The 27,489-nt window shown below is 41.1% G+C and overlaps 1 protein-coding gene across 7 annotated transcripts in view; it reads left to right on the top strand.

The window, feature by feature from the left end:
• AGTPBP1 (ATP/GTP binding carboxypeptidase 1) overlaps nucleotides 1-27,489 on the top strand; it is a 152,696-nt gene that overhangs the window by 12,441 nt on the left and 112,766 nt on the right. For 6 of the 7 annotated variants that reach the window (XM_073345034.1, XM_073345036.1, XM_073345035.1 and 3 more), the window contains exon 2: nucleotides 16,809-16,880. In XM_073345034.1, the coding sequence (XP_073201135.1) occupies nucleotides 16,849-16,880 (32 nt within the window). In that variant the 5' untranslated portion in view covers nucleotides 16,809-16,848. Of the gene's footprint in view, nucleotides 1-15,315; nucleotides 15,359-16,808; nucleotides 16,881-27,489 lie in introns of those variants that run through there. The other variant, XM_073345031.1, reaches the window with a different exon arrangement.

Consider the following 27,489-nt stretch of genomic DNA (forward strand, 5'->3'; position numbering starts at 1 on the left):
ACTGTGGAAAGTACAGAAGATCTTTTTATACACACAAACCTTGGAAAAAATGGGTGTTTACCACTACAAAAGGTTTTCTCTCGCCCCACCCCACTCTCCTGCTGGTAATAGCTTATCTAAAGTGATCACTCTCCTTACAATGTGTATGATGATCAAGATCTTCTGTACTTTCCACAGTATGCATCTGATGAAGTGAGCTGTAGCTCACGAAAGCTTATGCTCAAATAAATTGGTTAGTCTCTAAGGTGCCACAAAATGGTGAGTAAGCACATGGTCAAGGGGGACTGATTGTTTCACGGCCGTACTGCCTTCTGGGTTTCTATGCCTTGGGGAGAGCCAAGAGCGACAGGGGGCCCCTATACTGAACAGTTTCCCCACATTTTCCATAGGAGTTCGCCCTGGAAGATATCTCGCTGCTGAGGGTGACCTGGGAAGCAAGGGAGGGTCTTCTACTGCAATGTGGCTTTCGCCCTGGCCCATATGCAGCTTGCCTGTGTGCAGCAATGGTCTCCCCGCTCCTCACGGCACAGTGGCGCGGACATGTTAGCCTGACTGGGACAAGGACCACAGTGGCTCTCCCAAGAAACCCACGCAAGTGCATTGCCCAAGTTCTGGACGAGACCTTTGAAGAGATCACTGAGACCGATTACCACGATGTGAGAGAGCACAGCAACGCCCTATTCCACATCTAGGCATGCATGCAGCCCTAACCCTCCTCGCCCCAAGAGCCCGCACCGAATAACTTCCTTCGCAAAATAAAAGCTGCTTACTGGGAACCTCCTCTGGTGTTTGTCCTTCACCAAGCACCGGCTTCCACAACTGGCTACCTTCCCCCTGGCTTGAGAACAGCTCCTGGCTGCATGCATCTAGGGATTCTGGGGTGTCTTCCTCCTCAGCACCCTTGCTCCAGCTTTCCTCCTCCTGCCTTGTTGAACTGGGCTCTGAAGTGTCCACGGTGGTCCTCAGAGTCGAGGTGGGGTCGCCCCCTAGTATCGCGTCCAGCTCTTTGTAGAAATGGCAGGTTATGGGGGCAGCACCGAAGCGGCTTTTTGCCTCGTGGGCTTTGTGGTAGGCATTCCGCAGCTCCTTCACTTTAACCCTGGACTGCAGTGCATCCCAGTCATGGCCCCTTTCCATCATGTCCCTTGATATCTGCCCGAAGGCATTGTAATTCCTATGGCTGGAGCACAGCTGGGACTGGACAGCTTCCTCCCATCAAACACTGATGAGGTCCAGCACCTTGCCATTGCTCCATACTGGAGATTGCCTGGCACATGGAGGCATGGTCACCTGAAAAGATTCGCTGAGAGCACTCGCGCCTGGCTGAGCAAACAGGAAGGGGATTTTCAAAATTCCCAGAGAATTTAAAGGGCGGGTCTGATAGTTGGTCACCTGAGGGCAGGGCAGTAGAGTTCAAAGTGATGACCAGAGTGGCTAGAACAGGCATTGTGGGACGCTTCTGGAGGCCGATCAGAGCACATTAACAGACCAGGGCATCCACACTGACGCTGCGGCGCTCTAGCGGGGGCGCATTAAACGCTATTCCACTCTTTGAGGTGGAGTACCAGGAGCGCTCTAGCCGCGGAGTCCGGGCACTCTACGTGCCTTGCCAGTGTGGACACGTCGTGTGTTAGAGCGCTCAGGGCTGCTTTAATGCGTTCTAACTCGCAAGCGTACCCATGCCCTAAGACGCCACCTTCCCCTTATCAATACAACACACGCTTTAATTCCCTTATCTCTTCTCTTTCTGCATTTTACCCCGCCCTTTCTTTTTTCCCTTTTCCTTTTTTCCTTTTTGCATTTTGTCTCTCCCTTTCCCTTGTGTGGCTCTTCCACTGTTTCCCTAAACTCGGTGTGAAGAACATGCTATGGGAAGACCATAAGGGTCTTTCATTTCTTTAGCTAACTACATATGGAACTTGCTCTAGAGGAAAACTGACTTACTGAAGGTTTTCCTTCTGCAGCAGTTGGCTTTTTTTTAATTGCTTTTCAGCTCTGTATTCTTAACTTCATTTTGCTGCTAGGCTGTTCACCTCAAAGTATAAACCAAAGTATTACAAAGAAGTGTGTACATCTTGCCAGCGCCTCCTGGTTCATTTTTCTCTCTGGCTATAGAAGCCACTGCAGAGCAACGCAAGGTGTTCCACTCCCTCTGTGACTTGAGCTTGCTGTTTCTGCAATACTCTTTCTATGCGGGGAGGCTAAGCCTCAATAGTGACTCCATCTCTCATGACAACACAAGATCACTGGTCTGGCCCAGATGTTCATGAAAATTTAAGTAAAAATTGTCTTCTGATTGTAGAAGTTTTTTTTCCCCATCCATTCTTCAGTGGAATTATCTGGATTTCAAGGGGTGGAATTCTCAAAAAGAGACTAGTGTTTAGCTGCCATTTTAGGTGCCTTTGTCCAAACATGAGATTCTCATAACACTTATCTGCTGTCTAGCCCTGTAAGCATATAGGAAGTGTAGGTGCCTAAATTTCTTCTAGTAAAGTCCCAAGCTGATTAAATTTCTGCCGGTGGGCATGCTTGCAGCCTCCTCAATCTTGACACCACTGAGCAGCTTTGCACCTAATGCACACCTAGGTATTCCCAACCTATCTTGCCTGTGTGGCTTGATCCCGTAGATGTGCTTGTAGGCTGCCTTAGAACATGTTGACTAGATTGCATCCTGCACAAAATACAGCCGGTGGTGCTGGTTCTCCCCTTTACCCAGTATCCCACTCACCCAGGATATGGAAGATCTGGGTTCAAATCCCCCCTCTGCTTGATGTGGATCAGGGACTTGGGATCTAGGCCTCCCACCTCCTAGGTGAGTGCCCTAACCATTGGACAATAGAGTCAATCTCTCTGGCCTGATGAATATTGAAATATTTTATGTGAAATGGAACAGCTAAAACAGGAGAGACTGAAAGACCCACCCTAAAATACCCCAGAGCCCCATGGTTAGGACATTCACTTTGGAGCAGGGGAAACATGGATTCAGGTCTCTGCTCCACATTAGACAGAGGGGGGATTTGAAGTCTGGTTTCCTGGGTGAGTGCCCTAACCATTGGGCTGTTAGGTAAAAGAGGGTGGCAGCTGTCATCGCTGCCACCACCGGTTCTTGCTGACCTGGCCTAGGTGCCTAATTCCAGGAGAGCATTCATGGTTGTGGATTCCAAGTGCAAGGAGTCATGGAGTTTGGTATTTTAGGGCATGTCTACACTGCAGCCCTAAGTTGACTTACTTACAGCGACTTCAGTAATTACTGCAGTGGTTGATGTCCTCACTAACCTCCTGTTGGTGGTGTGTGTCCTCATCACGAGCACTTTCACTTACTGTAGAGGGTCAGTGTGCGGGCTAAAAGACAGGGCTTTCAGCTCCGCAAAGCTCCCTGCCGGGAGCCCAGATGCCTCCCACCCCGGCTCTCACCTCACCGCTCCTGACTGGGATCAAGGGGCAACCACCTGGCTGGGAGTGGGGAGCTGGGGACAACTTGGCTCTAGCTGCCCAGCTTTGTCAATTTCATGGCTGCATGAAATTGACAGTCAATAGCAGATGGAAGTAGCACAGTGCCTAGGTAGAGACTGTCACCCCAGCTATGCCAACATAAGCCTCTTGTGGAGATGGAATTATTATGTCGGTATAGTAGGGCACTTACATCTGTGGGACAAGGCTGTCGTGTGTACACTGACGTAATTAGGTCAACGTAAGCTGTCATGTCGACCAAACTGTATAGTGTAGACCAGGCCTAACTCACTTTGAGGGATGGGGCTTAAGACACATACCTCTTCTTGGCATTTCCTAATAGCTAGTCTATGTGGCTACCCACTCAAAATGCTAGTTATGTGAATCCTCTTTTTTTAGGGACCCCTTTCTAAAAATGTTTTAATTCTTTTTATAGTGCTTATTGCCAAAGTCGTTTGGGACTTCCCAACCTAAACACATTCATGGGAAGTTAAATCTCTTAATAGGTGAACTGTTTTTGTGGATAATGTTTTCCTTCTGCTATAACTTGCTTGGCAGGCTTAAACCTGAACAATTTAGTCGCCAAATTACAGCCTTAGTTAATTTTAAGAAAAGCTGGGGAGTGGGTAAAGGAATATCATTGTTACCTACATAATACTTCCAGCTGAAGTTGTAAGGACTGAGACTCAATCACTGGAGATTCTCTGCCAGAGACAGTTCTCAGATATGGATTGCACTTGCTAAAATTTGTTTAAAACTTCAGAGTGATAATTAGGGTTTCTATTTCTTTTTCTGTAAAATATACCACACAAGCAGCAAAAACATAATACTGCTCACCACAAGAATTCTTATGATCTATTGTTGGCTAACTATTCTACACATCTTGACTGTGTCAGAGACCTTCATGAAGCTTTGTATAAGCCTTTTTAAGCTCCTCTGTGTAAACTGCAGGTTAGTGTTAGCCTTGACAAAGACCAGCGTTTTACTGTATTGTAGTAGTGTTTAAACTAACCAGCTCAAAAGTTTTCTTGTATAGTAAATATTTGTAGAAAAGATAAATATAAGGAAACAAGACAATAGTCCACGTAAAAGTATCCTCTCTAAAGATTTTACTGCTTCAAGAGCTTATACTTAATTTTTTATTGTGGGTCTGAAAATACTCTCATAAGAATTAGAAACTAGGAATAAATACTCATAGTTATAAAGAGATTTTTTTTGGCTTTGATTCATTTGGTAAAGTTACATTTCTGTCTCCCTATACTTTGCCAGCTCTGGTGACTAATATTAGAAGGTCTTATCCAAAAGACTGTAAACAGCTTCTTAAGGAAGGAATATTTTTCAGTGCAACTTGAAGGTGTCCATGCTATGAAGTGGGGAAAATATATTGATATGAACAATCAAATTCACAGCCATGCAAATTTGCACAAAACCTCACACTTCGTTCATCTGTGGCATGCGTTCAAATATCTGTAAAATTATTAGGGAATGGTAGGTTCTGTGGATAGGATTGGGGGACACACTACAGCATTTTAGAGTATTTAAAACTGCTTTTGAGGAAGATACTGATCCCCACAAATTGTGTATCTCTATTTCTGCTGTTGACTGACTTTCATTCCTAAAGCATTTTCAGAAAATACAGGTTGGTTGATTTGTTTGTATCAAAGATCTTAGAAACTAGATTGGCCATGAGCGACATTCTAGAATAAGTGTAGCTATTTGCAATATTAATTATAACTATTTGTAAAACAAGGTGTTACTGTAGACTTAGGGACAACATAAAGTTGATCACTTGAAACATCGCTGAGAGTCCTGCAGATTTAGTAACTGATTAAGAAGAATTGATCATGTTGTTTCAGATCACTAAAAATGTGAATTGGGCTGCATTAAAAAAAGTGATTTTTTAATTTCTACCTTAGAGACCTCTAGATATTATCAAATTTGAAATCTCCCTGGAGCACTTTGGAGTTTCATGAGTGTTAATAAATGAAGCAATATATCTTGAACTTCAATCTAATTTAGAATAGAAAATAGCAAGTTTCCATTGGCTAGTGCTTCTAGGCTTGTATAGCTGTGTTGTAGAAATGGCCTCTTTCAGAAATGGACCAGTCCCTCAGAAAACCAAACCAGCCCCCTCATTCCCCAAATGATTGGTAGAGATTGTCATTTGTACTACCTTAATCTGGAACCTGCCCACCAAATATATGAATGAAGAAGTGATAACTTTCTCCACTAAAAGATTTGCATGTATGCTTTAGATTATAACCCTTCAGAATGGAGATTCTCTTCTGCATTATAGTGCCAAGCACAGTGGGGCCCCAATCCCAGTTGGAACTTCTGGGCACTACCACAATATAAGTGTTTTCGACTAAAAAGAAGGTCAGTTTGTTCTGATCAAATGATCACTCACACCATCTATACTAACAAACTTCTGCCTTCCAAATTAGGGGTGGAGATGCGTGATCCTAACCACCCATGTATTCACACCCTGTGCACTAATGCAAGGGTATTTATACAAACTGTGCCTTGTGCGATATCATTTGAAAACTAATAGATTCATAGATTCATAGATATTTAGGTCAGAAGGGACCATTATGATCATCTAGTCTGACCTCCTGCACAATGCAGGCCACAGAATTTCACCCACCAATCCTAAAAAAGACCTCACACCTATATCTGTGCTATTGAAGTCCTCAAATAATAACACACTAATTAATAATATCATTGAGGAATATATGTGGAGTTATGGAAGTCCTCTGATACTATGTTTTAAAATCTGTATTTGAACAAAGTAAAAATAAGTCTGCCCTGGTCTTGAATACGAATGGAGCAGAATGTCCAGAGATTACAATTTACATATGCAGTAAATTGAATCATCAAAACTCACAGGGTGGTGGGGGGGGTCAGCATGTTTGGATCATGAAGAATTGTGTATTTGCTTGTTTAGCCAGCTCGGTCATCAGACCGAGACCAGGAAGCTATATTTACATAAAAGCTAAACAAAACCATCAAGCTAACAAGGGGAGGTGATAAGGGCATAACTGTCAGTGGGGGATGGAGACTTCACTCCCAGGAAGGCATCCTGTTTCTTGAAGCAGGGTTAATGAACTTTGAGAGATGCTTGTCAAAGGTTTGCTGGACTATAAAGAGAGGGGCAATGAACCCCTAAGATGACAAGGGTAAACCACACCTTGTACATCTGTGGAAGGTCCTGATTGAGGGAGAGTCAGCCATGCTGGACCAAGAGTAATTAGTGTGTGAAATAATCTTAAACAAAGACTGTACCTTGCTAGATTAAGTTTTAGACTTGTAGATGCATGTTAGCACTTTCATTTGCTTGTCATTATATCTACGTCTTTTTCTTTTTTACTTGGCATCACTTAACTTGTGTCCTGTTAATACTTGTTTTGTTTTAATTTAAACCAACCCAGTGCTGTGTTTGAATTGGAGATTACAGTTAATGTGGCAAGCTGCTGGGTATTGTCTCTTAAAGGAGCAAACAAACCTTATTATTTCTCTGAGTGGTCTAGGAGAGGGCTGGATGTTTCAGGGCAGACAGTTTTGGGGAAATGCAGGACTAGTAGTGTGTTGGGGTCACTTGGCTGTTGTAATCATGGCTGGTGGAGATCAGTGGGTGTCTGTGGTATAACAAGCAGGCTGTGGAGACAGTTACTGAAACATGGCTGCTTATCACACAGACAGTTGGTGCATGCTTGTATGCTATCTGGGAGCATCTAACAAAGGAGCTACAGCAACAGAGCATTTTACTGCATGCAGGGCTTCAGGGCAGGCAGTGATGCACCTCTCACTGGTCTGGATTGCACTCCTAAATGTGACAGGAGGGTATTGAGATAAGTGTACAGCAAGTATCCTAGAGATTCTTGCTACATCTAAATAAACTTAAACCCTGATTCAGGAAAACACTTAAGCACATGCTTAAGTGCTTTCCTGACTTGTGGTCTTCTGGCCTGTTCCTGAAAACGCTTACATGCATGTGTAACTTGTAAATCAAGTCTCTTAAGGAACAGGCCCTATGTTTGTAAAATCAAAGTCCTACTAGATTCTTTAGCAGAATGACATCCATAGGGAGTACAATGAATGTAATAGTCTGCTTAGACACAATAGTATAAAATAAACATTCCAAATGTCTTGAAAGATCTTGCTGCTTATCAGTCTGTAAGCCATTCTTTCATGGACTTTTGAAGTTTCCCAGTATCACCAATGATGTACCATCAGGATCCTTTCTGTTTTCCATTAGTGTGATACAGAACATTGCACAAGAAAAAAATTCTTGTCTGTAAAGAGCAGCAGCATGTATAGGAAGGATATGCACGAGTGCCACCATTGGCTCTAGTGGAGGGTTTTAACTCTGTTTTAACTGTTCACAAATTGTTTTCCTGTATTTTTGTAGTTGATTCCATAGTGTGTATGTATAAAAAGTTGGCATCTTCCATATTTAGTCTCTATTCACCTGTATAATCATTTGAGTAGAACAAATTATGAAATAATGTATTCTAAACGTTGTATCTATTGCTATATCTTGCTTTAAGGTACAAGAATTTTTTAAATGCCTGTAAATATTCGAGAAGTCTCTTGCTCAATAACCTGTTAAATCATAGCCTCGACCAAAAAAAATTTTTTGTTTGAGGCTGATTACATCAATAATTGCATTACAGTAGAACAGTGGTTCTCAACCTATTTATCATTGTGGGCCGCATATGTGGCCCACAGAGTGTTAGCTGGGTCACAGGTTGAGAACCACAGTGCCTTCCACCTAACCCTCCGCCTCCCCCCTGCCAACAAACCCTTACGCTCAGTGCCCTTCGCCCAAAGACCCCTCCACAGAGTGGGGCCAGGAGCAGAGAGCTGGGTGTGGGACAGGGATGGGGACCCCGAGTCCTGCCGTGGCGGACTGGGTGACAGACAACGAGCCCTGCTGTGGGGGGCCGGGAGGCAGCCAGCTTCTCAGCTCCCATCCGGAGCCTGCTGCACAGCAGAGGAGCCTGGAGCCCATGGCCTTTAGCACATAGTCTCTGCTGGGTCGCAGCTGTGCGCTAATTGGGCTGCATGTGGTCCATGGGTTGAGAACCACTACAGTAGAATCTCAGTTACAAACTGACCAGTCAAATGTGCGGAATTGGAAGTGTGCAGTCTGGCAGCGGCAGAGATTAACATAAAAGCAAAGCAAATACAGTACCGTACTATGGAAAACCTGAACTACTAAAGAAAATAAAGGGAAAGCAGCATTTTTCTTCTGCAGACTAAAGTTTCAAAGCTATATTAAGTCAATGTTCAGTTGTAAACTTTTGAGAGAACCACCATAACGTTTTGTTGAGTTTTGAACAACCTCCATTGCCCAGGTGTTCGTAACTCTGAGGTTCTACTGTATAAGCATGAGCTTTTTTTAAAAAAAAAAAAAAAAAGGAAGAAAAAAAATAGGCACCAATCCTGAAAATAACTTAAGCACCTGAGTAACTTTACTCACCTGTGCAGTGTGGAACTACTTATGTGAGTTATATGAAGCACCTGCTTAAGGCTTTGCAGGCTTGGGGTTGTGAGGGGTCATTGCATCATGAGGATTTCACACATTCTGTTAGTGTACTCGGTTCAGAGAAAATGATCTGATGTTAGCTTGATCCATATTGATTTATCTTAGGAAGACAAAGCTTGGTGATCAAGTTTTTGAACAGATCGAAACTTTAATTAAAATCTCTAACATCTTTCAGATTTTTGAAATCTGAATTATTTGGATGGTGATAGGGATTTATCACATGTAGAAAGTATCCCATGTACCTGGTGTTAGGGTAGCTCTTAATTCATTTTTATTTTTTGTCAGTCTGATAAGTTCTGGAAAAACTGTCTTATGTGTAGGCTTGGCAGAATAAAATTTTAATTTTTTATAGTTTTGGTGGATAATATCAATGGTTTATTTTAAAGCATTATTTGTATAGACTTTAAATTTGAACAGTTGTGGGAAATAGTGGGGTCAGACAGTGAGACTTTATAACGAAGGCTAAGATTGTGTCATGTATGTTTTTAATAAGAGTCACGGGCAGGTCACTGGCAATAAATAAAAATTCACGGAAGCCTGACCTGTCCCAGACTTCTACTAAAAATATCCATGATAAAATGGGAAGGGACTGGGCAGTTGTAGGGTGGCTGGGAGCTTTGGGGCCCCCACTACCTGTGGGGGTTCAGAGCTCCAGGTCCCCCTGTCCCCCAGAGTGGAGGGGAGCAACAGGGTCCCCCTGCTGCCTCCCCAGCAGTGGGGTGAAGTGGGAATCCCACTGCCGAGGTGGGGTGCCACCAGGGGTCCCCCGTCCGGCGGCTGGGGAGTTGCGGGGGTACCACCGTGGCCCATTGTGGCTTGGAGCTTAGGGGCCTGTTGCCTCAGGCAGCGGAGGTACCTCACAGCTCCCTGCCACTGCAGGAGGTGACATGACCCTGCAGCTCCCAGCCGCCAGGGCTGAAATCATGGAGGTCTTTGGAAGTCACGGATTCTGTGACAATCGTAGCCTTAACTATACCTATTTAATTACAGTAGACATTGAGATTCAAAAAGTTAAATCTTTATAACCAATAACACAAAATTTGTCAACATCGTGTGTCAAAATATACAAAGTAAATAGCCTTAGTTTGATTAAATTCTAAAGCAGAATTTTTCTCTTAGTCAAAATTTGCAGATAGGTAATCAATGATGGAAATTTTTTTGTTGGTTTGTGTGTACAATGAAATTGATGTTTGACATTTATAGATTAAAAATCTACTCCTTTTAAGCTTATTTATATAGTATGTCTTTTTAAAAAAACCTATATCAAACTTGCTAGCCCAGAAACAGGTACCAGAGTTTGGCATAAGAGAATGTTTTTGGTACAAAGATATGTCTTGTTCTGGTCATTTTTGATTCATTATGATTTCACAGAATGCAGATATAGAAGGGCTTTTTTTTAATTTTCTTAACAGAAAGGAGCTGTAACAACTAGATTGGATGACTTTGAATAGAAATAGGAAACGATGATGGTGATGATTTCATTTGTTAAAAATTATTTCTGTCTGGAAAGGAAAAAGCATCGGTTGCTGCATTCTAAATTTCTTTGGATTTTGGACAGCAGAGGCATGTAATCATAACTTGTATAACTCATGTCTTCCAACTTTAACAGAATAATCTGCATAGTCTTGCTGTGACATTCGCCAGGGTACAAGCTGGACTGATGGACTGCTGTGTCCCCTCAATTCTCCAACTTGTAGTGCCTTTTACACTGCTTCAGTGTGAGAGCAACCATTCCTGATCTGCCCACACACAACCTCCAGCATATAAATCATTCCCAACTATACTATAAGAGTGCTATAGACAGCCACCCATGAACTAGACTGCGGGCAACACCAGCAAACTCCCAGTCTCAGATTTCCACCCAGAAATGTCTTGTATTGCCCAGCACCCTCCTAGACAATACAAGCTCATATAAAGTCTGTTATTTCATTAATAACAAAGGCTGTGCATATCATTTTCTAGCTCAGATGTAGTTTCCCAAACACACACTGATCTAGATAAAACAAATGTATTAACTACAGAAAGAGATTTTGTAACTACAAGTAATGAGGCCTAGAAGTCAGAATTGGTTACGAAGAAATAAAAAGTAAAATGCAAACTGATATCTAATTTAACAAGCTAAGGGTTCTCTCACCACCTGCTGTAGCAATCTTACTGGCTGAACTCCTTTCAGACAGGATCGCTCTTTCTTCAGTGTTGATTTCCTTGACCTTTAGGTGGTGGTGATGCTATGAGTAGAAATGGAGAGAGAGATCATTTGGGGCCCCGTTCCTCATTTTTATCCTTTCCCTTTTCTTTGAGAACCTCTCCAGCTGGGGTTCAGGAGACAGAAAGTCTGTGGGATGGGAACTTCCAGCTGTTTCTTTGCCAACAAGCAAATTTCTCGCTTACACCCTTTTTCCTGCCAAAGAATGGCTGCTTAACCAGGTGATGGTCCATTTGATTTTGTTGATACCTGGCTGAGGTGTTAGTTTGCCTTTTGTCTTTGAGGAACCAGTTTGTCTCCTTTTCTAAACTTGAAATAGGTCTCAGTAATGATATACAGTAAAATCTTATAACTTTACATACAGTGTTACCGCACACATTTTACTAGGACAATAGTAAGCAAATTGAGTTTTCAAATTATTCTTCACAAGGCATATTTTGTACAATATCCATTATAGTTTTGTAAAAAGGGCGAGCATAAGGATTCAGACTATTACACTTCCCTTCAAGAAAGTGTTCCAATAGCTGTTTGTCAGAAAGCCCTACTTTCAGTTCTACTTCAGTAGGCTTCAGCTGCACTGTTCATTTGGCATGCTCCACTACTTCATGGTAAAATTCTTTCTGTGGTAGAGTAACTTTGTCCCCAGTTACCTGGACTACTTCCTTTCTTTCACTGTAGATTTTGGCATCTTAAGCCTGATGAAGTTGCCATAGATGGTTCTTTTATGGTGGTTGTCTGAGAGGACACTCTCGTCTTACAATAGAAGAACGCACATTAAACAGGCGTTAGAAGAAGGCAATAAAGAAATCCTTATACATTTTCAAGAAGCATGTTGCCAATAACCTGTTGGTTCATATTATTAGACAGAAAATGTTTCATTAACTTGTATTAAATAACATCTCCAATTTTTATTTCTTTAAACCAAGCTGTACAAACCTAGGGAATTTAGAGTTAAGGTTACACATAAGAAATCCCAACATCTTAAAGTAAGAAATAAACAGTTAAGGCACCCAAACAACCTTACCTCTGCCCTGTAGTGATATTATGCAATAACCATACAATTATGATTACAGCTTTTTAGTGTTTGTGATCTCAGGTTAGATTAAAGTGATTTTTAAAGGCACATTAGATTTTTTTCATCCCCGCCCCCTCTTCCGTCACTGTTACAAGGGTATATGTCACATAAGCAAGCAGGGAAGAATGCAAGGAGCAAGCTTTCACACAGGCAGGACATACTCGCATCTTATTTCTTCAGCTGGTTGTTTACTGTTTGAACATAGATTCATAGATACTAAGGTCAGAAGGGACCATTTATGATCACCTAGTCTGACCTCCTGCACAATGGAGGCCACAGAATTTCACCCACCCACTCCTGCGAAAAACATCTCACCTATGTCTGAGCTATCGAAGTCCTCAAATTGTGGTTTAAAGACTTCAAGGAGCAGAGAATCCTTCAGCAAGTGACCCATGCTTCAGAGGAAGGCGAAAAACCTCCAGGGCCTCTTCCAATCTGCCCTGGAGGAAAATTCCTTCCCGACCCCAAATATGGCGATCAGCTAAACCCTGAGCATATGGGTAAGATTCATCTGCCAGATATTACAGAAAATTAGAATACATAACTGCTATTTAGAGCAAATGAGATTTCCAGTACACCATACCCTTTTTCATTTGCAACAAATATGTGTCTTAGAAGTTGACTCTCTAGTTTTAAGAGAAGTACAACATAGAGGAATTTTTCAGCCAGGTACCAGGGAGAAACCCAATTCCTGGCCAATAAACTCATTGTCTGGTCATGGCGCTTACATTTTCTTTCCCTTCTCCTGCTTCTTTTGGCAATAAAGAAGATTGAGAATAAAACTGGATGAGTGATAGGCTTGCTAAGGAGTCTTGAAACTTTGTGTGTTGGTGCAAGTGAAAGTGAAAAGAACCATGCTAGGAGAGGTGAGATGGGAGTGGGGATTAGCAAGGTGGAAGAGAAGACATTGACTTTTATTTTGGTAAGGAGAAATGTTTTCCAGGAACATGGCATTATAGTGGGGTGGGCAAACTATGGGCTGGATCTGGCCCACAAGTCATGTTAAGCCAGCCCACGAGCTCCCACTAGGGAGGGGATCATTGGGGAGGGATAGCTTAGTGGTTTGAGCATTGGTCTGCTAAACCCAGGGTTGTGAGTTCAATCCTTGAGGGGGCCATTTAGGGATTTGGAGCAAAAAAAATTGGGGATTGGTCCTGCTTTGAGCAGGGGGTTGGACTAGATGATCTCCTGAGGTCCCTTCCACCTCCGATATTCTATGATTGGATCTGGGGCTTACATTGCTCCGGCGCTCCAGCTGGGATGCAGGGTCGGGGGCTTCAGTCCTTTGTTCAGAGCTTTAGTTTGTAGCAAAGTCCCTCCAGAAGTAAGAAGCAGGATTGAAGACAAAATGGAGGAGATGCAGCAGCCTTTTATATTCTCTGCCCTGTGGAAGATGACAGCAGCAAGATGGACCCTGGAGTCACATGGGCAAGCCACATGTCCATGCAGGACTCAGTTCTTTACAGGCCAATGCCATTGTTTACATGTTAGTTTGAATGTTCCCAGGAAAGCTCAGATGTGGATTGGCATCTCCCAAAGTTCAATGTCAGCTAAGTATTTCTTGATTGGGCACTTACTGAGAATAGTCCCTTCTCAAGAAGCTGACCAAATGCTTCACTGAGGCTACTTAGAATCAAAACACATCGATATACAAGTACATAGCCAATATTCATAACTTCGCATACAAAAATGATACACGCATACAGATAGGTTATGATTTGCTGATTATAATTATGCTTTCCATAGACACCTTACACAACAACCTTTATACAATATTTGTAGCAAATATATTACAGTGGTTGCAACAATGATCTATAGGGTCACAGGTTATGTCAGTAACGTCACAACTGGAAATGTAATAATTAAAAACATGACCCAACAAACCCCACACATCTTATTTTTAAATTCCTTTAGATACTATACCTGTTCTGAGTGGGGTAGATATAGTATCTGAAAATACCTCTAAGTTTTTATTTTAATTCACTGGATTTCAAATTGACAACATCTCTTTAAGAAAGCTGTAGGTAATGCTGTCCGACTGCCAGCAGTAGGGGAATATCTTAGTGTGGGGTAAGTGGGTAGGATCAGAGGATTATTTCTTTAGGGTTTTTTTTTTTTTTAAGGATTTAAATACAGGTTCACTGCATAGTCTAGCAGATTACTAAAGAGAGATTTTGATAAATCATCAGTACACTTTAGGACCAGATTTCCCGATATTTAGTTTTGTCCTGTGTCCCGACTGACGTACGGTCGGGATGCCATTTGACCTGATACTTTGCTTCGGTGGCACTCCGGCGCTTTTTTTTTTTGGCTTGGATCGGCAAAAAACCTAGATCCAGCCCTCGTGGGGGTGAGCTGTGGCTGCCCCTCCCCGTGTCCCGATATTTTGTTCTTGTCATCTGTTCACCCTAGTACACTTGGCACACAATTCTCTAGTTATGTGGGTTGCTAACATTAATAGCCCCATTCTTTTCTTTTCCTATCTCCTTTACTGTCTCCTTTTTTTTCCCTCTCTCCCCCGTCTTTGTTTTTCAATTGACCTAGAACATTCAGACACTTGAACTGCACCAAAGTGCTTTTGTGGGCTTCAGAATGAAACAAATTGATATCTTGTGATCCTAGTTAGTTTAGCTCTGTAGCTGGCTCCACTTGTAAAGCACTTCAGTACATGTTAATATGTGGATACTGCATGCACCAGTAGGCTGTCTGTCAGTTGTCTGCCAGCTGGCCAATGTCATAAGCAAAACAGTGCCAGATTGGCCACTTGAGGTAACTCTCCTAGAATCTCATGTCTTCTCCCTCCAGTTAGATCTCTGGCCTAGTTTGAATAATCTGAACTTTATAACCCGAGATAAGGTATTTTGTGTAGTGAACCCAGCTGTAGTTCTTGTAACCAATTCTTCCCCCCACCTTCCCCTTTTTATGGAAGGAAGCAGAGAAATTCTGCATCTGAACATTGGTTGGACAAACTGGCCAGCTACCTGTTAGCCAGACGTACACTGGTGGTGCTTCTTGTGAGAAGCCAAGAATTCCCCCCCCCCCACCCCCAGTTGGTTGCTGGGAAAGAAAATCGCTTCAGGTAAGCGGAGGGGAGCTGCTGTTATGCCTCACTGTTTATATTGGTCTTGGCTTGTTAATGTCTGCAAAGTTTGGAGTTGCTTCTGCTGTTTGTTTGGGGTTCTCCCTTTCTTCTCCCAGCATCAGTATCCTACTTGCTCGTGAAGCATCCTATTCTTTCTCTGTTTGAATTTTTGATAGTTCCTCCTTTCTCTTCCCCACCCTAAGCCTCCTTCAGATCACTTTATATCTCTTCTACTGTTCTTCATCAGCTGGCTGCATGACAAAACTGGAAGTTTTGTTACTGCCTGTTATGTTCAAGTGGCATTGATAATAACAAGATCTTGTAAACTTGAGGGCAAGTATGCAGCAGAGAAAGTTTCTCATGCACAAATCACAAGAAGATAAGTGCTTTTGTTTTCCTCAACATAGTTTGTTTGTGTCTTGTACTTCAGTGCTTTATAACAAACACATGGCCTCTCAGAAAACTCTTCTTTGTATTACATTTTATCTCGGATAGAATCACTGAGATTCAGTTTATGGTCCTATAAACTGCAACCTTAAATGCTGAGAGGCACCATATGAGACTCTGAGGACACTATGTACTTAAAAGGATAGGAAAATTAAGCTGTTAGCATGCTGTGGTTTCTGTCCAAGAAATGTTTTCAGGTCCTACTTAAATAAGAATACCAAACACTTTTTCTGATTGTACATTTAGGTTTCTAGTCTCAAAATTAAGAGCATGAAGTGGTCATAAAGAAAAGGAGGTATAGTGTTGTTGCCGGCACCCAGTGCCGAGAGGCTGAACAACAGCTTGAGTAGTTCGTTACCCGGTGTGCTACACCCAATAATCACAACGGGGTGGAGAAGCAAGCCTAGTACGCAAAGCTGCTGCAAATGCCTCCAAACAAAAAAAAAAAAGCCAAAAACACCTGGACCTAGTACAAAAGGGCTTCATCAACACTCGTAATCTTCCATCCCCTCAAGTTACCTAGTGGCCATGCCCCAGTGTCCCCAACAGTGTGGCATCTCAGATTTTTTTTCAAGAAATTTGGAAAAACTTACATGTTTGGCTCCAGGAGATGCCTAAGCAGGTAGCTTTCTTTTCTGGCCATATTGCGCAAGTTGTTCATGGTACATGCAGTATGATAAAATTACTGATTTTCAATACTTTATCAAAGTCTGTATTCCCTGAGATTTAGCATGATTAAACTATAATTTAGGACCTTAGTGCATGCTTACTGTGTTTTCAGTATTCTGTTAATTTTGCTCTATTCCTTAGGCCCTATATGTTAAATTAGGAGCAGAATTACCTTTTTTTCTTCAGTGTAGCGAGTACTTTTTATGAAATCTCTTGTATTCAAAACTTCCAGTGCAGAGATTCTGAGCACTGTAATATGGTGGCAGCACTTCATTGTACAGCAACACAATACATTGCTAATAAGTCTTAATTTTTTAAATGTGTTTTACAGGTTATCTGAGATGGTGTATTGAAGAACTAAGTTTTCCAAGATGAACAAAGTAAAAACAACATCTGAGAAAAGGTAAATGCAGCAGTATATAGACTTCTTGAAGTTCAACCCATTTACTTTTCCATGTAATGGATCTTGAGAACTTTACATTTTAAGGAAGCATAATACATTTAAAAAAAAAAAGCGGGGGGGACGACAAAAAATACTATTACAATAATCAAACAATTACTGTAACCTCTTCATATAAAAATAGCTTTAATTTAATTAAATGAATTATTTTCCTTTAAATAGTAACTGATTTGGAATTATTTTCTCACGTATTTATCAACATAGTGTAAAGGATAATAGACGCTAACACCTTCCTTTATGCATTTTTGTCATATTTGAATGAGACTTACTATATGAATAAACATTTTCAAAATTGCATTTAATTTCTTTGAAAGAAATAGTAATAAATTACCACAACACTAAATATTTTGGAAGAAGGTCATATGCAAAAATGCACATGAAACTGCATGCTTACCTTTGTGCATGCAGTTATCCCAACTGTGCATGCAAAAATGGTCATTTGGACACCTGGTAGCTGAAAAGCAATCATAGTAATTGATCTTGCAAATACTGTATTGGAAAACTATTGACTGCATGTATTTGAGCACATCTCTTGGATTCCATCTCAGAATTTGTCTTGAGTAGCAATCCTTCAAAGCATTGCATAGCTACATATATGAACAGAAGCACCAACTTCAGTGGGGCCATACACATGTACAGAGAGACGTGTCTATATTCTGAACTAAGGGGGTGATTCCCCTGCTCATGTACATACATTTGCGTCGCTCTCATCAAGCTAGCACAAGTATAAATATCAGTGTAGCTGCAGTAGCCCGGGTAGCGGCAGTAGAGGCACAGCTTATCAGTAGGTATGTACTTTGCACAGCTTTCTGGCAGGTTTGTACTTGGCACAGCTAAGCCATGTCTCTCTTGCCACTACTTTTGGATCCAGGGCTACACTGCTATTTATACTTGTGCTAGCTCAGTGAGAGCTAGCATGAGTGTGTGTACACGAGCAGGGGAATCACACCCTTAGCTAGTAATGTAGAGGTAGCCTAAGTGGTTGCAAGATCATAGCCTTGACTTGTTTCTTTTGTTTATACCAAGTACCTATGAAGAGGCTTCTGGGAACGGGGGTGGCAGCAATGGAAGCAAGCATACAGGCAATTGTGTGTGCTACAAAATTTCAACAGTACTAAACTTTTCTCCAAGCACTTCAAAAGCAAAACCCCTGCCCATTCACCCCATCCTTTTTGGCATAACCTCATCCCATCCTTTTTGGCAGAACCTTTCTCAGATAGCAACTTTAGTCAGGCAGGTTTCATGCTCATGAATGGTTGCTGCTGAAGGAAAAAGTGTAATTTTATAAATCACATACATGACACAAATGTACATGTTGCATTACCGAAACATGAGCAAGAGACATTTCTTGCTCCAAAGATCTTACAATCTAATAGAGAGGCAAGGGTGTCAAAGTCAAAATGCTGGTTACTGATGCATATATATGGCTGATAGCTTAACTCTTGAAGTTTGTATATAAGGAACAGATTATTTCATCATTATGAAACTATTTAGAGAATTTACAAAATGTCTTTTGAATGGAAGAAGCTTAAGACATTTGTAACAGTTCAGTTTGGTATTCCCTGCAATAGCAAAACCATCTAGTTTGTTTGCTCTCTTGGAAAACTTTCTACCCCTCCAGTACAAAAAAAATTGCAGGGTATTTTACCTTTCAATGTATTTCTTTATAGTATTCCTTTCTAAATTAGAGTATGGATTTGCATGTTGGACCCATATGCCATCATGTGGATTTATCTCAATCACAGGAGGGATTTCAAGTTCACCATGAGGATATGTTACTTCCTTTGGAGTGGTCTTGGCTCCTTAGTTGTCCACTGCAGCCGTGGAACAGTTCGACATTTGAGACTAGTTCTTGTGGTGTTCCCTGCCTGGGTAGCTAATGAAAGATCGATCTTTAGAAATGGTCGAGAGATCAATATGCATCCCAGCCAGGGAGTATTAGTTTTTGGAAAGTCAAGTCCTTTCTCAGCAATGGGTATTCCTGAACTTGAGCTCCCGCTATGATGGTACCAGGAAAAAGGTATCCTTAACTGGATTCAGCTCAGGCTATATTGGCCTTTTGCGTGGAAGGATAATCCGAACTAAACAGATGTAGATGAAGATAGTCAGTCATTTGTTGTTTTTTTTTTTTTAAACACAGTTAATTTTGTTCAGCCATATAACTCAAAACAGATGTACCTCTTGGGATGAATAAGCTATGCGAAATTCTTTGCATATCGTAGACAGTTGGTATTACTGATTTGTGTGCCAGCTGTGGTCGTTACAGGACTGTGAACCTTCAAAGATCAGGGTAAAATAGATTGACAAGCATTTAATATTGGAACGTTTGCATTGGGCTCTGAAATAATAATAAAAGAGAACAAAATGCACAAACCCCAAAACTGGGCTTAGAGAAACCTCTTATGAGAAATCTCTTCTAGTAAAATTTGAGTTTGCTGGCTCACTGGACGTGTGACAAACAGTCATACTGGGAATGGGTCATATGACTTAGCCTCTGTGATTTTTCCCAATAAGAACGTCTTGATCTCTAAATTCACCGAGTTGCATCCTCGGTGTATACAGATAGAGGAAATAGAGCAAAATAGTTGACAAACTATAAAAAGTACCAATGACTGCCTCCCTCTGGCTGCACTGCATTCTTAGTGATAAAATTTCTGTAGGAAGTGTCCTGAGCCATTCTAAGATGACATCTAATGGTTGCTATAGTAACTCCTCAAGATTCAATTATCTTTCTGGTCAAGCTCTAGAATTAGATCATTGAGTAGAAACTGAGCAAGGTGTAGGCTGTATTTAGCTTGCAGCATAGGGGAAGTCCTCTGCAGAAGGAGTAATGGATATATGTGAACCCATCATTCCTGCAGAAATACAGTGAGGATGCTTAGACCTCTTGGAAAGTGGGTAGGACTTGACAAATCCACTTACCAATGGCAAGCAGAGACCTTTCCCTGGTGAGTGGGGAGAACTACGATGTAAACTTCTGGAGAATTCAATCTTTTTTTGAAAAGAAAATTTGTTTATGGCTGTGATGATACCCTTCCAAATGTGAACCAATGCTCAGTTCTCTGTTCTTGACTCTGCAGACAGCTCCAGTGCCTCTGTAGCTGCTAGCTTTCCCAAGCTGTTGCGGAGTGAAATGGACAAGAGTGGGCAGTTACAGCTTCCCACAGGATTCTGAATGGCAGCAGTGAGGGTGACCAGTTTATCCATTTAATGTAATGGTGGGGTGTGGTGGGAAGCTACAAGCTGAAGCACAGTCAGGCATTGGCACTGTCCACAGGGGGAAAAAAGGTGACCTGAAAATAGCGGGCCTGCCCAGCAACAGTCAGTAGCTAGGACACACTGTCTTACTGTACCTAGGAGGCTTTAGGGTGGGAGAGGGGAAAATGTGCCTCTGCTCCCGGTTAGTAATCAGAAGGATTCTTGGGTGAGAGAAAAATAGGCCTCACATTTTATCAGAGATTGACACACATGTTTGGAGACCCCAGACATGGCCAGGAGCAGCGTTTTCTGCTTTCCCAGGAATTTTGAGGTACTTGGTTTTTGAACAGTGTTTTCCCTGTGGAGTTCTCTGATGGCAGTGTCCTCTGTCTTTCATACCACCTTCCCTTAATTTTTCTGGTCCTGGGTAAACCTAGGAGGACCAGATTGCCTGAGACAAAGTTAGTGCTAGGTGTAAAAGTAGGGGGAAGATAGTTTCTCATATGGCTATTTTAAGTAGCTGTGTGTGAATCCTACATAAACTGTTGACCTTTTTTCCTGTTTAGTGTATAGTCGTACATTATTCTTGTGAAGTATTACATCAGAGAGCAGATAAGTAGTCTAAATTGGTCTTCCCTTAATTCGGGCTGGGTGAATATAACTGGTTAAGACATGGGTTCATGGAGTTAAACTATACCTTAAAAGTTATAAACTAAAGGAGAGTAGGGGGGGATGGGGGGGGGAGCTCTAATCCTTATTACTGATAGATTTTCTACCCAAAGGAGATGTCGGTAGTGGCTAGGCCCTGGCAAATCTTAGTTTTGATTTTTTTTTTCCTCCTTTGTCTTCTTGTTTTTCTCTCTACCACAACTGTCAACTTTCTAGAGTTGAAATATCGGACTCAAAATGAAGTATACAACAAAAATAGAATGAAAGCTTCAAATGTTTAATTACTTCAATATTTTTAGTTATCTAGAACTTCATTTTCAGAATTCAGCTTTTCTGTTATCTATTTAATAGAGGCTATATTATGGCTGAGATTTTTAAAGCAGTCTAGGTGACTGAGATATCTTCTATTGGTGATAATGAACATTTGTATCTAAATGCACAAGCTGCTTTGAAACTTTCATTCTACAAATGTTGTCTCATTTCCAAAGAGGTATATTTGAGTCTGAGTTTATGTAACTTGTGATCAGGTACAACTTGAGGTTTACTATGGGACCCAAACCCATAACAACAGTAGGATTCATGGAGCTTTTTACCTTTGCATTTTATTGTCAAATACCTACCTTGAGAGCTGCACTTCCAGCACAGCTGATAGCATGAGTCCTAACACATGGTGCTAACACTCTTGTCACCCAGGTGTCTGATTTAAAATACCTGTATTCTATCACTGTCTGGCATTTATGCTTAAAATATATATATTTTTTTAAAATGACCCAAGCAGGATTCAAATCTATGGAATGCTTCCACTAGAGACTAGCCCTGGAACTGAAGTGCCACCCTGCTAGATGGGTATGCACTCTTGACAGATCTTACGAAGTCTACAGTTGGGGTGAGTGGATTATGGCGGTGTGGAGATGCAGCAGCATGAATGTGTAGACTGGTTATGACTAGCTGCTGTATTAATTATCTTCCGCCTAGCTTGGTTTGCATGAATGGATATCAATGAGTTTAGCTGTCATAGCACATCCACTATACAGTTCATTCTGGATTCAAAGAATAAGTAAATTTTAGATAGGATTTGCTATATGAATGAAGAAAAGTTTTTAGTTCCTGCTTTAATTGTAAAACTCAACTCAGCCTTAACTGTGGAGTCAGGTCCACCTCTACAATAATCCTCTTATTGTTAAATCTAGAATCAGAAAACAAATAATTTTCAAGACAGTTTTATTCAGTTAATGTTCTGAAGATAGTTAAGCTCTTTAGAATGTCCCTGTTTGACTGCTATATTGACAATTTCCAGCACCCTTTAAACTCTAGACAAATAAGCCTCTTCTAAATCTTATGAATAAAAATCTTCAAGTATTTCTGAAAGATACTATCTTGTAGTGAGAATGGCTTATCCTTTCTAAATCTCTAAAAGCTTCCAGTAAGTGTTGAATGACTATGCTACATGTTGAAGGGCTCTTGTTATGAATAAGGCAAGGTTGCATGGAGAAGTTTTTAGAGACCATATTGCTTCCTGACCACATGGGGCAAAAATCATGTATGTTTGTAAAACACCTAATGCCTTTACTGGGAGCTGAGCAGGACTGGGAGTACAGTGAATTGAATGAGATTTGCAAAGAGTAATTATGAAAAGTTTTGAGTAGGGACCTTAGCTGTATTACTCCCTCTCATGGGTATGAATACTGTGGCGGATGGATTGATATTTGTTGGATGGTTCAGTTTACTGGGGGATGGGTTGGGGAAAGGTCTTGTGTTTTGAGTGCTTTCATCTACTGGAACCTTAGGGGTGTCTGGTCTCTAACACAAAACACAAGAGTTGGGCAAACTATGGGCCACATCCAGCCCGTGGGACCATCCTGCCCAGCCCTTGAGCTCCCAGCCAGGGAGGCTAGCTCCTGGCCCCTCCCCTGCTGGCTCCACGGCTGGCTCCAGCTGGGCGGCACAACTGCCAATCCTGCCGCTCTGAACAGCATGGTGTGGGGGTGGGGTTGCATAAGGGGCAGGGGGTTCCGGAGGGGCAGGCAGTTGGATGGGGCAGAGGTTCTGGGGGGGCTGTCGGGGACAGGGAACGGGGGGGGGGGTTGGATAGGTGTGAGAGTCTTGGGGGGCCTGTCAGGGGGCAGGGGTGTGGACAGGGCTCGGGGCAGTCAAGGGACAGGGAGCAGTGGGGGTGGATGGGGGTGGGGGGTCCCAGGAGGGGGCGGTTGGGGACAAGGAGCAGGGAGGGTTGGATGGTTCAGGGATTCTGAGGGGGGCAGTCAGGGGGAGGGGGTGGATAAGGGGCAGGGCCAGGCTGTTTGGGGAGGCACAGCCTTACTTACCCGGCCCTCCATACAGTTTTGCAACCCTGAAAGTTTGCCCACTCCTGTTATAGACCCTTGCAACCTGCTTTTGGAGTCCTTGCTCACCTACTGAACTGGCAAATATAGTCATTCAGTGCCACTGCAGGATGGCCGAGAGGGTTCGACAGCGTTAGAATATATTTAGCATATAGTGCCTGCGGATTGGCTGAAGGCGCTTGGGTTTTTTTTGTTACTTGTTGAATTAGGCAGGGGATTGGACAAAATAAGACCACAAGAGAGCAAGGGTAATGTATTTAATATTAATCACACTACTCTAATTTGTGGTCTCTTCTTTGGTGTACTGGATATTGATTTTGAGCAACTTAACTCTCAACAATTAAGATAACTCTGTTATTAAAATAAAGTTAATGCTTTTCAGGATTACTGCATGTGCTACCTGCAGGAGTAAGGTGCATGTGGTATAAGACCTGTCAGGATGACTGAAGGACTGTTACTCCAATTGTTTTTCTGGGTTAGACAGGATTGGGGCCGGAGGGGGGGAGGGGAGAGGGTTGTGGCTGTACTGGTCACATTTGTGTTTAAATGTAGAATATTTTCCACCCCAAAACTACATTCAAGTATGAGAGTGAGTCATGAGAGACCAAAATGGAAATTCTTTCTTACTGTACAAGCTGCTATAATACACAGTAGTTTCTAGTCAGGTTGGTTGGATTCCTTTCCATTTTGGATCTAAAATTGTTGAGGATGAGGGTCCTTGGAGATTACCATTGGACATTGAGTCAGCAGTCAGATATCATGGCTTCTGTTGTAATCATGGGATCATCCTGGGTGATTTCAAGCTCAGTGCATACAGATGGCACTGGATCTTAGTTTTGGATGGCAATTAGAAGTAGAGGTGTGGAATGAGGGATGTGAAGATTCTGTTACCATAGAGTATTCTCACCTCTTGTTTTAGTAGCAGTGCTTACTTCTGCCCTGGATGACTAGAGAACTAATTGGATTATGTCCAGGCTTGGAAGGATTACATTTTTATTGGTAAATGTCAGTTTAACTGTACCACAAAAATTGACAAAAATCCACTAGTGATAAAAGTTTGCAGATAGACAAAGTAAGAAGAGGTTTCAGAGTAGCAGCCGTGTTAGTCTGTATTCTCAAAAAGAAAAGGAGTACTTGTGGCAATTTAGAGACTAACAAATTTATTTGAGCATAAGCTTTCGTGAGCTACAGCTCACTTCATCGGATGAATAGTAAGAAGAATGCTTCTTCAGAATTTATTAGTTTGATTTAAGGATATTCGTTTTGTGTATTTCTTTTGACACGTGGTGGTTAACAGTTACAAAGCTTTAAATTTTTTGAATCTGTCTACTGTCATTAAATAATTGCCTAACCTCCCCTTTGCAGCTTTGAAAATTTAAATATTTTAAAATAATGGATAAACCCCATAATTTTGCACAACTGTGAAAACTTAAATTCATAAAATTCTAAAATGGTTAAAAATAAACATCGATATTATCCATCAATTTAAAAAAAAAATCGATTTCTGACCATATAAGAAAGCAAAACTAGAACAATTGAGAAGGGAAAGGGAGATTGTCAGATTAAAACTTTTTTTATACACTTTTAACGTAAACAGTTGAGAAGATGCATATATTTAGTAATGAGATTTTATGATATAAACTTTAGATTAGGGAGGACATCTTCAAGCAGTTTATATCATTTTTAAGATTAGGGGATATTATTGGACATAAACAAAACTTCCTTTTAAAAGTTACTTTGGTTTTGGTTGTGAAGTTCTAGTTTAGATGTAAGTGAAGAGAAATGAAGTGTGGCTGGAATAAGTTTCCTCTGCTGCTGTAGCATCAAGTTATTTCCACAGTAATAAAACACTTGCTGTCAACCATTTTTTTTTCTTGTTTTAACATTAACATCCAAGGGTAAATTAACAAACTTAATAATAAGGGCAAAACCATTTTATTATTCTAAACTGTGGCTCAAGCAATAATAATCCATCAATTTCTTTATAAACAACATTGACACTATTTAAAAAACTAGTGTCATTCTTTAGTTTTATTGCAAATAGCCAGAACCCACTGTACATGGACTTAAAATAAGTTGACATTGACTATTGCTGAACTGTAATGGAATTCTTTGCTGTGCCAGTTGTTCCTTAGAAACCAGAGTTGTACAGAGCAATGATTTTAATTATGTTCATGGAAATTTTTTAAACATATTTTCAAATGGTGGGGTGAATCTAAAAATGAAGAATGAATAAAATCTGATTAGTAATAGTTATAACTTTGTCAATGTCATCTCAAGTATCTTACCTTCATCTTCTTAGAATGTAAGTTGATTTAAGTTGTAGGTGATCTGAACTAACCTTAAGGCATTTAATTAAAAAATATAATTAAATATGGTATGGGGGAGATAATATAAATATCTGGATTAAAGTGCTCCTTATGAAATGTATCTCCTCTTAAAACACCATCTCTTTTATGTAAATGACTAAGACATCAAGCCAAGCTATACTTGTGTTGCTCAAAATGAGACAAAACTCTGATAGAATGACACTGATTCTCTATAGTTTCTTCACTTTTATGAACATTATAAAATAAAGACCCTTCCTCCTAATAGTGATAGTCTATTAAATTTTGTGCTGCATTTCTTCCAAACAATATTTGCAAAACTTAAGAAACCAAACTGGTTGCATCTATTTTCTAAGGATAAAGCAAATAAGTAATAAAGAATGGGATTGTCTCAAAGTGATTTTCAGTGTGTATGAGGTAAAACTTAATAAGGCTGTATTTTTTTCCACTGTTATAGATTTATCAGAAAATGTTGAAAGTGAATGTTTGCTGTGGAACACAGTAGATATCAGTGAAATTAAAACTTTCAGCCAGTTGTTGTTGTTGTTGTTGTTGTTTTTCCTGCTGCATGTGTGCAGAGTAAAGCCTAACACAAGGATATGAGTGACTACTCAGTCTTGTTGAGGTAGGATAGCAGGAGCGAGGAAGGGATGGGAGACTGTAGGTATGACTTTCTCATGGGCTCTCTCAAGCAGAGGCTGTCGACCTGAAACATTGCTATGAGGGTGTTGGAAAGAAAAGATAGGAGACCGCTAGAAAGGTGACCTGTATCTGCCAAAGAAAACAGCATTATTTTCTTAGGATAGGATTGGCTCATGTTTCTTCTAAGCTTTTTGTCTTAACTCTTCTTTCCTCTCCCTGGTGTGGTCATTTGCAGAACAGGCTTATTGTTCAAGCTGTCTGAGGAGGAATAAAAGTTTGTAAGGGGAAAAATGCTCAAGGAATGAAAAGAAAAGTGATCTGCTCCTGTTCTTCTCCATAAACAATAGTCTTTTTGGGGTGGGTGGGCCCTGGTTCTGTTATATTATTGAGTACTTTATTTGTCTACATCTGGATGATTCCACACCCTATGGTTTAGCCAGACTTTGGAGCCTTTGTAGGCATTTTTGTAGACCAGTCTGGCAGACTTCAAAGCCAGGGCTACTGTATAGACAATAAAATGTCAAAGTAGTTGAAAATGGATTCTAATAGCTGGATTCCCCATCCTGTGGTAAAAAATAATGAGAGATGGCCAAGGAGGAAGTAACTTCTATAAAGTCCTCATCCTTCCCTTCTAGTGGTCTCTGGATTTCTTTTTTTATTGGGGTGGAGGGTGAAAGTTGTCCCCGTCACTTGTGAAATGAATCCTGGGTGCAGGGGGACATCATGGCTTTAGAGCCGATGTGGTTTTCCCCTCTGGCCCCTTCCTCGTGTTCCTTGAGAGCATGACTCCACCAGAGATGTGCTTCCCGGGACTTCACTGGTCATGGTTGCCCTGGAGGTACCTCTTGACAAGAGGGATCTTAACTGCAGAAGGGGTTCCATGGAAGATGTGATACAGCCCCAGTTTTATATAGTTGTAACTATTTTATTATAGGTATGAATTTGAAGAAATAAGTTGCTAATAACAGTGGATTTGTAATAGTACAAATTAGTTAATTTTTGTCCTGAATTTCCCATATGATTTCCTTGGGTAATTCAGTAGAGACGCGCCCTTGGAAAATAATGGGAGTTTTGCCATTGATTTCAAGGGAAGCAGATTTAGTCCCTTTTAAGAATGTATCCAAGACAATGCTGCCATCCTCTGTTCATAGCTGTCTTAATGAGTATGTCATTGGTAGCAGGGAAGAAAAGCTAATTTTGAGAAGTAACTAAATAGAGAAAAACATTCTGTTTTCACTGTAAAATTGTTCAAACACTGCTGATCTAAACCTATTTCACTAAAGAACTAACTTTACATTTAAAAAATGTAACTAATTGGATTTTGCCCTGTGATGTGAAACAAAATATTTTTGTCCTATTTTTGTTGAATACGGA

The sequence above is a fragment of the Lepidochelys kempii genome, chromosome 5 (assembly GCF_965140265.1).
Source record: "Lepidochelys kempii isolate rLepKem1 chromosome 5, rLepKem1.hap2, whole genome shotgun sequence".
Taxonomy (NCBI): Eukaryota; Metazoa; Chordata; order Testudines; family Cheloniidae; genus Lepidochelys; species Lepidochelys kempii.